The 15,208-nt window shown below is 45.4% G+C and overlaps 1 protein-coding gene across 2 annotated transcripts in view; it reads right to left on the bottom strand.

Moving 5' to 3' along the window:
- Nucleotides 1–15,208, bottom strand: part of Wwc3 (WWC family member 3) — a 112,678-nt gene that overhangs the window by 3,698 nt on the left and 93,772 nt on the right. For both annotated transcript variants that reach the window (XM_042680517.1, XM_042680518.1), the window contains 10 exons: nt 14,666–14,740; nt 13,671–13,757; nt 12,358–12,550; nt 10,881–11,048; nt 10,302–10,453; nt 8,894–9,059; nt 5,512–5,676; nt 2,946–3,038; nt 825–1,052; nt 254–381 (listed from right to left, as the gene is read on the bottom strand). In XM_042680517.1, the coding sequence (XP_042536451.1) occupies nt 254–381; nt 825–1,052; nt 2,946–3,038; nt 5,512–5,676; nt 8,894–9,059; nt 10,302–10,453; nt 10,881–11,048; nt 12,358–12,550; nt 13,671–13,757; nt 14,666–14,740 (1,455 nt within the window). The remainder of the gene's footprint in view (nt 1–253; nt 382–824; nt 1,053–2,945; nt 3,039–5,511; nt 5,677–8,893; nt 9,060–10,301; nt 10,454–10,880; nt 11,049–12,357; nt 12,551–13,670; nt 13,758–14,665; nt 14,741–15,208) is intronic.

Here is a 15,208-nt window from a genome sequence, read left to right as displayed (position 1 = left end):
AAACAAGCTATTATGGGATGTTTTCATAGTAAAAATTGATTCTGGATTAGGATTACAGGTGCCATAGAAACAGTGGGTAGAAAGAAAAGATCAGAAGAAAACATCAAGATGCTACTAGTGGTGAGAATTCTGCTTATATCGCCCTCCTGGTTATTTTTCGGTGGGTACTTCACTTTGTGTCATAACGAGAGTATCACAGTAACAAGAGTGCAAGGACAAGCACCACTGGCCATGGTATTCTGTTCTGCCCTACCTAAAGGTCTGCACTTGGATGGGCTCTTTGTGGTTTTGCCCTCGCAGTTGGTAGATCTCTTTGGAGGCCTTCTTCAGCATCTTCTCAGCTGCTTGTTCTTGATGGTAGTCAAGTTTGCTCTGTCTGGTCTGGAACAGAAACATTGGATGAGGAACACTTTTCCATTGGACTTATTTTTCGAAGAAAAATAAATGGATGTTCAGTCACTGGAACTCCGAAAGACCAAGTCCAGCCATAGAGTTCCAGGTGGGAGGAAGGCCCGCCTCATCCATATCTCCCAGGGAAGTCTCCACAGAGATCACTAAGGGTGGCTGGAATTAAGTCCCACTGACTTAAGATCCCAACATTCTCCTCACAAGGTGGGAGACCACAGGCCTTCCTCTCCAGCCCCTAGAAGCTTCCAGATATATGCTGATACCTCCACAAACACCACCCTACTGGTCCATACTGGGGAAGAACAGACTGCATACTCATTCAATTACACTGTCATTTTGAGGACACTCACTTCTGGGCCAAACAGCAGCTGGAAAACCAGCTGAGGGCTCCTGGGGGCAGGCCTGGGGCCTCTCACCTGCCGCTCCGCTTCCTTCAGCAGGTTGCGGAATCGCTCATCCCAGAGCACCCAGTGTGGGAGGTCAGTCTGGCCTCGGACCTGTGCATCTTCTAAGCGCTGCCTCAGTTCCCGGAGAGCACAGATCTCTTCATTCAGCTGTCTCTGCCGTGTCCTTGATGCCTGGAGATCCAGCTCCAGGTCTAGGGAGGTGCGAGCCATGAGCTCGGCCAGAGAAGACCTGCAGGACTGGGGGAGATATTGCTTTTTGAGTGTACATATCAGCTCTGGCCTTCTGGAAGGCTCTTCCACAACTAATAAACAGACATAATGTAAGTATTCCTCTCTGAGGATAGCCCAAATGACTGCAGTAAGGTTCAGATGTATTTGCAAATGTATGGCGCCGATGGCTCACTCCTGGAATCGCAGCTACTCAGGAGGCCGAGATCTGAAGATCATGGCTGAAAGCCAGCCCAGGCAGGAAAGTCCATGAGACTTTTTTTGTTGTTATTTTTGTGCCAGTCCTGGGGCTTGAAACTCAGTCTAGGTGCTGTCTCTGAGCATTTCTGCTCAAGGCTAGTGCTCTACTACTTGCGCCACAGCATCACTTCTGGTTTTTTGGTAGTTAATTAGAGATCAGAATCTTAAGGACTTTCCTGCCCCAACTGGCTTCAAACAGCAATCCTCAGGTCTCTACCTCCTGAGTAGCTATGGTTCCAGGCATGAGCCACTAGCACCAGACTTCGTGACTCTTATGTCTAATTAACCACCAAAAAGCCAGAAGTGGAGCTGTGACATAAGTGGTTGAGCACCAGTCTTGAATAAAAAGGCTCAGGGATAGTGCCAAGGCCCTGAGTTCAAGCTCCAGAACCAACACGCGCGCGCGCGCGCGCGCACACACACACACACACACACACACACACACACACGAGAGAAAGAAAAGAAGAGGTAGGAAGGTACAATTCTGCCAATGTACAAGAGTCCAGTTAAGGTTTATGACAGAGAAACAAACCTAAACACAAAGCAGCAGGAACCTGATTAAATAAATTACATGATGGCTTGTATGAGCATCAGTGGACCAAGGCCAGATGCCACAGCATACTACCGAGCATAGGACAGCCCTCACAGCAAAGAGTAATCTCGTTCAAAATGGCAACAGTGTTGAAATACTTTAGCAGCTGAATTATGACCTTTCTTACAATTCTTAGCCATTGGCCAATCAGTAAAATCATTACATATAATCCATGAATCTTAAAAATATACATTCCTGCCAAGTACCAGTGGTTCACACCTATACTCCAAACTACTAAGGAGGCTGAGAACTGAGGACTGAAGTTCAAAGCCAGCCCAGGCAAGTAACTCCGTGAGACTCTTATCTTTAACAAACTACCAAAAAAAAAAACAAAAACAAAACAAAGCTGGAAGTGAAGCTGTGGCTCAAGTGGTAGAGCACTAGACTTGAGCAAAAACACACCCAAGAGGGCCTGAGCTGGCTCACGCCTGTAATCCTAGCTACTCAGGAGGCTGAGATCTAAGGATCACAGTTTAAAGCCAGCGCAGGCAGGAAAGTCTGTGAGACTCTTATCTCCAATTAACCATGAGAAAACCAGAAGTGTGGCTCAAAGTGGTAGAGTGCTAGCCTTGAGCAAAAAAGCTCAGGGACAGCACCCAGGCCCTGAGTTCAAGTCCCATGATGGGCAAAAAAAAGTGTGGGTGTGCATGTGTGTAGTGTGTGTGTGTGTGTGTTTCCCAAAAAGGACCACTACCTTACAAAGTAAAATTTTATATGAAGAAAAAAACTGAGTAAAGAGAATTAAAACCATAGGATATCCTATGTAGAAGAAATGCTATATGTCAAGAAACTCAAATTTTCTAAAATATATATATATATATATACTCTCCAGTCAAAAAAAGTAAAAGGTGTATACAAATGATTGATTTATGACCTATGAATATGAGAGATCATGAATGATATAAAATAACATTAAGATATACTGATAACATGAATATATGCTCAGAAAAATAATATGTTAAGGAAACAGGAAACAAACTATTACCCTTCAAAGGTAATAACCTTTCAAAGACCATAAAAATAACCTTCAGGGAAAGTACAGATCCCATATTAGTTTATGTGTCACCCACCTGTTTATAGCGAAGTGTTCGTCTTTCCAAAGTATTTCGGACAAAAGGGGATTTCCGGGGCAGTGTTGAACTGTCACTGTCACTTCGATAAAGCTGCATCAGAAAGCATGATATTCAGAAACAATCAGAAATTCACTACAGCAGAAGTACTCTGCATTCATGTATACAAATGGGGCAATAAGAGCTGTTGAAATTGTTTTAAGGAGGAAAGAATAAGGACAAAGGATAGAGGGGGCACGTTTTAACCATATATGGAAATGTTTTAATGAAACCCTTACGTACAATCAATATATGCTAATAAGTTTAAATAAAAACACTCATTCTCTGTGTGTATTCTGAATGGCATTATTTTGTTTTTTCTCATGAGTATTCAGACATATTTAGGACTTTTGGTGCTCTTTTACTAAATCTTTGCATTTCATTTAAAACACAACTAAACAAGAGTTTAAGGGAAAATGAAAGATGAACCCAAACTAAACCAAACCAAAGCCACAACCCTGGTCTCCTTTCATGTCTTTCAAGTTAACCACAAGAAGTTTCCAGACTAACAGAATCAATATTTCTGCCCTATCAGTACTAACTAAACTTGATATAAGGTATGATACTTATGAAAGCTGGTAGTGTTCTTAGCGTTTTCTTATTTATTGATTGTTCTCATTTGCTATATTTCTGGTTTTTGCAAGAGCTGGGAAAAACAGCTTTCTGGAAAAAGACACTCATTCCTGGTAGCAGTAAGACAAGCCAACATCACCAAGTCCTGCTGTGTCAGTCGAGGGAAAATATCTGGTCTTAAGAGAGAAGTAAAGAATGTCTTCTTTATGAGAGCCAGGATATTATGGATTTCATGTGGTAGCAGGGTCTCACCACAGAATCAATGTGTGTCTGTGTGAAAGCCCAAGCCTTGCCTTCACAGCCTTGTTTTTTTCTGTGCAGTTAACCTGAGATACTCAGGAAACACGCTGGCATGCAACTTACCTGCCCTGCAATCACACTAACATATCTGTGAACAATGAGGCATCTAACAGCATCACGAATAAATGCAGACTTTTGTGCAGGGCATAGAGCACTGCACAGTGAATGCCAGTCTTCAGCTGGCTGAATAAACTTTGCCCTATCACACACCCTATGCTCCTTAAGGTGCAGCCCTGAGTCTGCTCCCTGGTGGTTCAGCCAAAGGCTACAATAAAGAAGGCTATGACAACAGCATTCACTTGAGTACACCCAACCACCTGACCATCTACCCTTAAAAACGACTTTTCTAGCCAGAAGTTAGTGGCTTATGCCTGTAATTCTACCTACTCAGCAGGCAGAGATCTGAGGATCTTGCTTCCATGCCAGTCTAGGCAAATAAATCTGAACTATAAGTGGAGGTATGGCTCAAGTGGTAGAGTGCCAAGCCTTGAGCAGAAAAAAAAAACTAAGGGAGAGTGCAAGGCCTTGAGTCTAAGCTCTTATCCTGGTATACACACACACGTGTGTGCATGCACGCACACACACACACACACACACACACACACACACACACACACACACATCTTCTCTGTTCAGGACTGTGCTGTCACTGTCACATTGACAATGCCTGCCAACCTTTAACTCATACCCTATATTCAATAACCACACTGGCTTGGGTCTCCCTTCTACCTATCTAAAAGTGTGTAAGCTCTCTGTGCTTAAAAAGTATCTAGGAGTTGGGGCTGGGAAGGTGGCTCAGTGGCTGAGCCCTTGCCTTGCATGCCTGAGGCCCTGGTTCGATTCCTCAGCACCACATAAGCAAAAAGAAAAAAAGCCGGAAGTGGCACTGTGGCTCAAGTGGTAGAGCACTAGCCTTGAGCTGAAGAGCTGAGGGACAGTGCCCAGGCCCAGAGTTCAGGCCCCACAACTGGACCCCCCCCCCAAAAAAAAGTATCTAGGAGCTTCCAAAAGTTCTGCTGCTCTGGCCCCACCTGTAACCCATGTCAAATCTCTGAGAGATTCAATATTGAATCAGGGTATACGAATTTGGTGAAATCTCCCAGTATGGTCTGATTGCAAGGTACAGCCACAGATCAGATCCCTGAGTCTCTTTTTGTCCCCCATACGGTATGAATTTATACTTACACAGGTGAGTTAGAACCCACTCTTCAATGCTCAGAGTCTCCAAGTTGGCTCCAAGTGACCTGTTGCTCAATGATGTGGCTATTCTTTAGGCCTTCTAATCATGCAGAGGGACCTGGCCTCCCAGATCTTAACTCAGGAGAGTCCCTTATTTTGCCTTGTGGCTCCTGAAGCTGGTGGAGAAATGATTTACCCTGCCTCTCACCATGTGGTAGAGCACAGAGAGCACTAAAAACTCCAGAGGAAAAAAAAATTCAAATTCTTAAGATTTCTAGAGTTAGAGAGGCAGAGGGCTAGGGTGGGGAGATGAGTCTAATAATAGGAATTTCATCTCCAATCTCATAGAGTGTTCATCATTTGTTGACATAATTCATGAGAATGCACATGTCTTTCTGCTTAAACAGTAAAAAATAAAAACATAGCAAGAACAAAGAAGAAAGTGTTTTTTATGGAAACAAAGGAACCCACTCACTCTGCAAACATATTGGCTTCGTGCTCCAGGAGAGAAAGTCTGCGAGCGAACGATGGTGCTACTCCGAACAAAGGGCGAGCCTCGGACCCGACGGCTAGGCCGCTCCTTTATAATGCTCATGGCTTCTTCTGGGAAGAGATCTTCTGTGGTGGTTTCCTTGTCAACCTAGAAAGGGGGTTATTCATTACTGTGAATCCTTCTATAGTACAAGTGGTACATGCAATGTGAACAAGCATCTCTCTGACATTTCTCCTGACTAAATTGGCAGTTTGTGTCTACTATGTCCAAATGGAATGGTTAAGATTCCTGTTCCCCTTACACACACACACACACACACACACACACACACACACACACACACACACACACACACACACACACACACACACCCACCAGGAGGGGCTGTTACGAGTATCTCAATTTTCTTTTTTGTTCACAGAAAATTATCTTAGTGTCATTCTGGACTCCATTTTCTTTCACATATCCTATTTCTAACCTAAGGGAAAATCCTGTTGGCTTTTTACTCAAGATGAAGTCGATCTTGACCACTTGTTACCAATCTTTCATCTTAGTCACTATTATTTCCTGACCAGATTAGAGCAAGGAGCATCTTGCCTGTGTCCCCAACTGCATGTTACCTTGCCCTTTCCATCTGTTCTCAACACAACAGGGAGCTCTGGGGAAACTTATGCAAGCTAGGACAGCACTCAGATGAACTAAAAACAGGCACTCAAACACATGCCTGCACACAGATGTTTGTGGCAGCACAATTCAGAGACAAAAGACAGGAGCAGCTAAATGTCCACAGTGGATGAATCCACACAAGGGAATATTATCCAGCCACAAGGAAGACTGAAGTGTTGACATACGCTATAGTATGGAAGCACAGTGAAAATGCTATGTTGAGTGAAATACGCCAGCCACAAAAGACCACATCTTATGTGACTTCAATTTACATGAAACACACAGAATAGGAAAATCTACAGAAAGAAAAATCAATTTTGGTTATCACCAGGGCCATGGGGTGGAGGAGTGAGTGTTCCATGGATGTAGATTTTTGCTTTGAGTGATAAAAATCCTGTGCATAGAGAGAGTAGATGCACAACATTATGACTGTATTAGATGCCACTGAATTATTCGTTTTAACATGGTTATATTATCTGAATTTTATCTCACTAGCTTTCAAAGGAAAACCTTAAGTCAGATCACATCATCACTGGCTTCAACCATCTACCAGATTCCATGCCTCTCAGAGAAAAGTCAGGTTCCTAAGTGGGTTATGCACCCTATTACCCTTTGGCTTCCTCTGCCCTCAGATTAAAGAATCCCCTTTCGTCCCACTAGACTTTATCTTCCTTGCTCTTTGGCAAAGCCTCCATGAGTTATCTTTAAGTGTGGTTAATAAAAAATTCACCATACTAACCATTTTAAGAGTACAGTTCAGGAGTATTAAGTATATAACAGATCTCCACAAGTTTACCTTGCAAAACTGAAACTCTACCATTATTAAACAATAACCCCCCTACCCACATTCTTTTTCCCCAACTTCTGGTGATCACCATTCTATTTTCTGTGTCTGTGAATTTTACTATTCCAGGTACCTCACGTGAGTGGAATCATATAATGGGAGTCCACTCTCCATATTGCAGTTTCTGCATCTGTGAATTCAAGCAACTGGAGATAAAAAATATTTAACAAAAAAAATTCCAGAAAGTTTCAAAGAGCAAAACTTGAACTTGTCTTACTGAACCCCATGCTACATCCATGTGAGTGGGGTGATACACACACTGCTATAGCCTCCCAACATGTGACAGATCTTCAGTCCCTCTTTAGCACTCATTTGAGCATTATTTGCTGTAAAATGTTCAAAGGTAGCAATTCCTGGTAGCCTGCTCAAAAATAACTACTGCAAAAGTGCTGTATGGGCTGCACTGGTAAGCTGACAGGTGGTAAATCTGTGCCTGGTTTTTCAGGGTGAGGTGAAGGGCCATGTGATAGCATGTTTTTGTGTACAAACAGTTTGGGTAATAAAGTTTCAACAGAGCACTAATATAATGCCAACCAAAAGCAACAAATCAGCCAGGCGACACACACCTGTAATCCTAGCTACTCAGGAAGCTGAGATCTGAAGATTGTCATTCAAAGCTGGCTGGAGCAGGAAAGTCTGAGATTCTTTTTTTTTTTTTGGGGGGGGGGGTCCGGTCGTGGGGCCTGAACTCTGGGCCTGCACGCTGTCCCTCAGCTCTTCAGCTCAAGGCTAGCGCTCTACCACTTGAGCCACAGCGCCACTTCCAGCTTTTTTCTTTTTGCTTATGTGGTGCTGAGGAATCGAACCCAGGGCCTCAGGCATGCAAGGCAAGCGCTCTACCACTGAGCCACCTTCCCAGCCCAAGTCTGAGATTCTTTTTTTTGGGGGGGGGGGGTCCAGTTGTGGGGCCTGAACTCTGGGCCTGGGCGCTGTCCCTCAGCTCTTCAGCTCAAGGCTAGTACTCTACCACTTGAGCCACAGCGCCACTTCCGGCTTTTTTTTTTCCTTATGTGGTGCTGAGGAATCAAACCCAGGGCCTCGAACATGCAAGGCAAGTGCTCTACCACTGAGCCACTTCCCAGCCCCCAAGTCTGAGATTCTTATCTCTAATTAACCACCAGAAAAAACAGAAGTGGCACTGTGACTCAAGTGGTAGAGCACTAGCCTTGAGTGAGGGGCGGGGAAGCTCAGGGACAGCACCCAGGCCCTGAGCTTAAGCCTCACAACTGACAAAACAAACAAACAAATACCAATCCCCCCCCAAGAAAAACTAATCAGATGGCAACAGGGACAAAAACGTATTCTGTATTCTTCATGTTACAATGGGAAAAAGAGTATTGAGAAACATTACTTCCTCAAACCTTTGGGACCCAGGAAACTGCTTGAGACTTTTTGTCCCTAAATATAGGAAAGGATCTTCACAAAATAGCATAGGAAAGATTGAAACCCTACCTTTTCACTGTAGCTCTTTTTTCCTTGCAATCTAGAGTTGATGACTATTTCAATAGTACATGCTGTGTCCATGTCAAGCCATTTACAGATCTTTCCCTCAGCTTGCAGTAAAATATAGCTTTAAGTTAGGTACAGCCCCCAAATCCAACAGCATTATTCACTTTATACCACAGTTCCCCATATTCCACAACATCTACATAGCCACGTGGCTGCTGGTCAGCATGCCTTTCTACTAGATGTGAACCCAGTGGCTCCAACAGGCTTCCTGTAGGGCCTGTCCATTGCCACTGCTTTCACATTTCCCATGATGTGTATGGAGACACATGCCCCTCTAGGGCTGGCCTAGTCCTGTACATTCAAATACCAGTAGCTCCACAAGATCTTGTGATGTCTTCTGCTTACCTTTAGTGGCGGTGTCTGAAGTTTCACAGGGTTGTAAGGATCGGCCAGGCCAGCAAATGTGTGTCCGTGGATGGAGTCGACACCAACACAACAGGGCTCTGGGTACGAGGGGCTGGTCTGGGTGCAGTTGCTACAGCCACTGTCAACTGAGTCAGCCTGCCAACTCCTACAGACAGACAGTGCAAAAGTCCCCAGAATGTTCAGCAGAAGGAACTTGATTCACGCCTGCTCTCAGAGCATGGTAGCAGAAACCTAATGAGACCTCCCTTCTAATAACTAAAGACAGTTGCTGTTCTCATAAATAAAAGGGTAGTTCTGATTGTAGGGAAGAAAATGCTTGAATCACTTTCAACTAATAGAGTCCTTCTTTACCATCCGTGGGTGTAGCTGCTGAAGGGGCCAGAAACTCCCACATAATGAGCTCCCCACATGGTATCCTCTCCCTCAGCCATGCACCATCTCTCCCTAAAATAAATTCCCCTTTAAACTATATTCAAGGGAACTATATTCAAGAGAAGATGCTGGGAGCTTTGGAAAAATGACACTTTATGGAAAAATGTGCAAGTAATATCAAAGTATGTGCCTCTAGAGAGGGCCAGAGCACCCGGCTAGAGCAACAGCATGTTTGAATTATTTGTCCACTTTGGCGTGTTTGAATTATTTGTCCACTTTGGCATGTTTGAATTATTTGTCCACTTTGAACAGGCTTCTGCAGCCAAGGACTCACCACTGGGCCACCTCAACTAATACCTGAAGGGATGCGCATGATCTCGTCTACAGGAACTAGCCGGAACAGGCAAGTCCACTGAGACAGAGTGGAGTTATGCTTGCTCGTGGCTGGACAGAAGGCAGAACGGGAATGACTGCGAATGGCTAGGGGCGATCTGTCTTTTCAGCATGATGAAAATACCCTATAACTGACAATGGTAACAGTGGCATACTGTTGTGTGACTGTACCAAAAACCACTGGATTATATACTTTTTAAGTGGGCCAACTGTATGGCATGTAGATTAGATCACAATAAAGTGGCTCACAAACTTTAAAGGGAGCTTGTGCTCATTGCTGGTGATTTTCTCATGAAGAGAAAATCTGGACTAGAAGGAAAGGTGTAAACCCCACAAGGAGAATGTGGCTGAGAGTCCAGGGTATTGGCAACTGGCAGATCAGTAGTCGATTTCCTACCAGAATCCTGGCTCCTAAGCAATGGTACCAAAGAATCACCTGGCACATGCTACTGAGGTGTACATGAAAACATCAACTTGCACCCAGAAACCTAGCTTCTTCTGACAGCCATGAGTGACCAACGTTTGTGGCCTTTCCCAGAGTGTTGGAAATATGCCTATTCTCCCTGACACTTTGTAAAGTCTTTTGCCCTTTGCTAGAGAGAGGAAGGTGGCAGGCACTCACCTCTCAGACACAGCTTCAGCCTGCTCCTCCTTCTGCTCTATCTCCAGGATCTCTTCCTCAGTATACTCCAGCTTCACCCGCTCCTCAGCCAGCTCCCTCTCCACTGCTTGCAGCTGAGCTGTGGTTCGGGCCAGCAGCACTGTCACTGCGTCCTGCAAGAGGAAAAGGTTATTGTGAGAACCAGCAAAGCCTCTGACTCCCAGTGGCTAATGGACAGCACTGGCCATACCCCATGGCAAGCATTCATCCCACCTGCTGAGGCCTATCTCAATGGCCCTGCAGGAGGAGAACGTATCATACAGTTCACAGCAAGACACTCTTCAACCTGGTTCTACGGCTCGGGGAGTGTAAATCTGATAACCTATGTGCCTCTTGTGATTAGGAACACATGTACATTGAAAAAAGCATCATCATCAAGTGGCCATATGTGTGGACAAGTTCCACTGTGATTCTTGCTCTTGGAAGTCCATCACTGCCACATTTCACTTGAGGTATACATCGAATCTTCTAGAAATGACTTGTCCAAGCAAAAACCAGTTTGCAAGTCATGAAAGCAGCTACAAAACATGGGCCACGTACCGTCTTTCCCAGGCCAGCAAGTGTGGGGCCCCGTGTAGCACTCTCAGCAACCCGCACAGGTTCCCTCGGCCTTGGGGGCTCCGAGCTGGCAAAGACCTGTACAGAGTACCAGCGCAGCTGCATGTCACTGGAACTGTCACAGTCGGCCAAGTTTATCTGAGCAATGCCCTGTACAGGAGTTAAAAAAGAAAAGCCAGAACAAGCACTGAAGGTCTTCAATTGACAACCAGAATCCCTTAAAAGTTCGCCCTTTAATTGTAAGATATAAAACAGGTTGTTCCTACCAGAAGGATAAAAGTATAGCAAAAGGGGGCCACGGGGGGCCTAAAAGGGGAGTTGGCACTTGCTGACGCAGCACATTCAGAGAGTGCTGAAAAGAGAACAGGGGCAGACAGTGGCAACTGGGGTGCTGAGTGGAGCTCAGGCCTGCGCCAGCTGATGAGACGGTTGTCTCAGGAGACTTGAAATGACAAAGGACTGGCTGAATCTCTACTCCTTAGTTTTCCTACTGTGGGCACATAAAATATGGAGATTCCAAATGTGAAAAGAACCCCACCCCCCCAACTGCCATGTCCTGGCCTCTTTAACAGAGGTCCAGCCCTGGGGTTGTCAGGTAAATACAGGGCATCCTAGTAAATTTGAATTTCAAATAAACGATAGAGATTTTAGTATAGGTAAGTCTCAAATATTGCATGCAACATATTTGTACTAAAATATGCCCATGATTCCTTTGAGATTCAAATTGAACTGGACACTCTATATTTCTATTTGTTCCTTGACTTACAGCGGAGATAATATGGACGCCACCTCATGGAGGGCACGAGTGTTGATTAGACAATACACTTAAAGTACAAACGTCCAACAAGATCACTGGTTTTGCTCATCTCTTTCCATACCCTCAGCCACAGACACCACTAAACATTACAACAGTTTCTAAGCAGAGACAGGGACAATAGAAAAGAGACGAAGGGAGGAAGGCAAAAAAGACAAAGACAGTAACTAAGGAAGAAAATGACAAGGACTAGGGGCATGGCTCAAATTGTAGGGTGCTTGCATGCAAGGCCGTAAGATCAAGTCCCAGTACTGCCAAAAAAAAAAAAAAAAAAAAAGGAAAATTACAAAGGAATAAAGAAAGGAGGAAGGGAAGGAAGGGAAGGGAAGGGAGGAAGGTAGGTAGAGAGGGAGGGAGGGAAGGAGAGAAGGAAAGAGAGGGAGGGAGGGGAGGGAGAGGAGAGAAGGAAGGAAGGAAGGAAGGAAGGAAGGAAGGAAGGAAGGAAGGAAGGAAGGAAGGAAGGAAGGAAGGAAGGAAGGAAGGAAGGAAGGAAAGAAGGAAGTGAGGAAGGGGGAAGGGAGGGAGGGGGAAAGAAAGAGGGAAGGAGGGAGGGAGGGAAGACAGACCAAAGAAGAAGAAGGAAAACAAAGAAAGAGGCGGGAGAAAGGAGGGCGCTGTGTGAGCGCACGGGCCCTGGCGCCATACCAGCAGTTCTTCCTGCAGCTGCAGATTCACTGAACACACATATAACTGAAGTGACTTCAACGTCAACATGCTGGAATGCACAGGGATTCTGAACACTTCATTAAACACCAGCGGGGCTTGGAATTCCAGAGCCTTCGAGCAGTAGGTGTTGGGAGTGCCAGAGTCGAGCGGGGGCAGGTAGACACGGATGTGGCTGGGAGGAGGGGGGAGGAGAAACGTTGGCCGGCAGCGTGGACTGACGTGCTTACTGACACGACGCCAGTGCGCACCCATGCATGTTGCCCTCTATACAGAATCCAAGAGGCAAACGTCAGAGTCCTTTGGAAAAAAGTCCCTTTATCAACTGAGAGTAAGTCCAAAGGGCCCTTGTGCCCCTGGACCCGGGAGGGAGGAGGCGTTACTTTCCTAGAGAACCACTTGGAGGCCAGTCTTGAAGACTGGGGGCCCGGAAGTTCTGCTGGACACTATGTTTTGGCAAGAGCTCATTGGACCTCCGGAGCCTCACAGCTTCACTGCCAAGTTGTCAGCCCATCACCCACCAGGCACTACCATGTTCCTGCACTCTCCACCCTCAGCCTGGGACTCCTTATACAGCAGGGAGGTCTCACACGTTAGGGATCACTGCAACATCTATCAGCAGAGTGAGCCCAATCCCAGGATGGATCCCTAGCCACTTGCACCAGATTGTTTCTAAGGCTTTTGTAGAAGGCTAGTTCACAAACATTCTTGGCTAGGGGTCCACATTGGACTTGAATGCATCGTTAGTGGCATAGTTGCCCACCTTGGTGAGTGGGGCCCTTCATTCGGGACCCACCCAGAGCTACTGAACAGAGGGAGGCAGCGGTCCTATGATGGAGGCTAAGGCTACCAGGTGACTCCAAGTGGTCCCAACTACATTTCCTGCCCTCTTCTCTAGCCAAGGCCGCCCGAATCCCAACTTTAGGCCTCTTAGTGCACACTAGATCACAAAGTGGACCCACACCATTACCACCCATCTCTGGACCCAAGAAAACAGCCTAAGCCCCAGCTGGGTCAATGACAAGCATTTCCTAAACATCAACACAGTAGATCATAGGCTTGGTGCTATTAATTTCTTTTGCTTCTTAGCTAATTAATTAGGTTCTTTTCTTTAAAGTATGCTCCTTTATACTTCAGACAGACATTGTCTGGTATTGTATTGTAAGTTTCAGTTCCTATACTGTCTTTCTCTCCCCACATCTGAGCAGACTAGGTGAGCCATCTTGTATGAAGGGCCTGACGAAGGCTATTGCTAGCTCTACAGAACCCCCAGATCCTTGAGCCCAGGAGCTTACATCTTGCACTCTTCTTTTATGAGCAGTCCAGCAAAATTTCTCAGTTGTAGAACATGCACAAGGAGACATTCGTTGGCACTGTCATACCTAGAAAATAAAGCCCAAGTTTGTGGACCGTGAATTTCCCATGGAGGAAAGTCTCTCTGGACTACAAGCAGGCCTATCAACCGAGGGGCATTTTGCCCCATCCCATCCCTAGGAGACAAGTACCATGTCTGAACACATTTTTACTGACACAACTAGAGGAGAAGGGGTGCCATGGCACTTAGTGGGTAAGAGGCTACTGAACGCCCTACAATGTATAAGAGTGACCCCCATAGCAAAGAACAGGCTGGTTCTGATGTCAACAGTGTCAACACTTAGAAACCACTACTGAAATAACGAGAGTGAGCCCAATTAAACAACGGGAATCTGAAGATCCTGCCCTGCCAGCACGAACACTACAGCTACTGCCTTCACAGAAACTAAATCAGAAACCAAAGAGTGCTGTTCTGGAAACCCTCTGGTTACTTATTCTGGGAATAAGGAAAAACCCTGCTACCTGTGTTGTAGCCAATACAACTCCTGGCAGAAATGTGTGAAATGCCTCCATTTTGCTGGACTTCAAAGGAGCTTACAATAGCCCTGAGTCATAGCCCTCAAATCCTCAACTCCCAAGAGTGACAGTCCTCAGCTGTGAATGCCACTGCTCAATGACAGCAACATAGCCACTTTCCCCTCTCATTCCTCTTCTCTGCCTGTTATCTCACCTGAGACCAGCCAAAATGAGACTGTCACTAACAAGAATGAGGGAGCAGCATGTGGGTCATGGGGTCCCTCCACTCCTCCTTGCCTATACATGGAAGTAGGACACATAGGCAGGCCATAATCAGCAGGATAGCCTTAAAGCTGAGCTTTAAGGACTAAGGGTGTTAAGGTCCAGGAAGCAGCACTCGGGCAGGCCCAAACTGGAAGGCATCTTTAATATCAACAGAAAAGGCAGCTTCTGTACTCACAAAAATCCTACGTGGATCTGGGGATCATTGCTACTGCACATGTCTCCAAAAGCAGACTCTTCAGTGTCTTCATTCCTGAACACAATCAGAAATTCACCAGGGTTGAGTCCAAAGGGAAGTGCTCACTGTAGGTTATGCAGAAATACTTTCATGCTGAGAGCAGTGAGTTTCATCTTATTGTGATGTTAAGAAATAATTTCATTAAGTGGCTGAAAGGATCCATAGAGTACCATAGGTACCATGGGTACCTGCTCACAAACTGCTCTTCTTATTTATGCTGTTTTTGGTTTCTGTTTTGTTTTCAAAAATAGCTGTATAATTTTCAAAATCCCGGATGATATTCAGGGCAATGTTCAAACATGAACTTTAAAAATCGTTTGCAAAGTCGGAAATATCTTACAGATAACTGAGATTTACAAAGAAACAATGATGTCAAAGGCATTCAATCAGGACTGGCCAGGGTCGTGGCTCCAGTGGTAGGGAGCCTGCCTGGCAATCCAAAGGCCCTATACTTCCCCCCCAAATTGAAGGGGGAGCTTGAGC

Source organism: Dipodomys spectabilis, unplaced genomic scaffold, assembly GCF_019054845.1.
Source record: "Dipodomys spectabilis isolate Male_0828 unplaced genomic scaffold, ASM1905484v1 ptg000061l, whole genome shotgun sequence".
In the NCBI taxonomy this organism is placed as follows: Eukaryota; Metazoa; Chordata; class Mammalia; order Rodentia; family Heteromyidae; genus Dipodomys; species Dipodomys spectabilis.
Note: the sequence above shows the minus strand (reverse complement) of the source record. Positions and strands in the feature narration are given on the sequence as shown.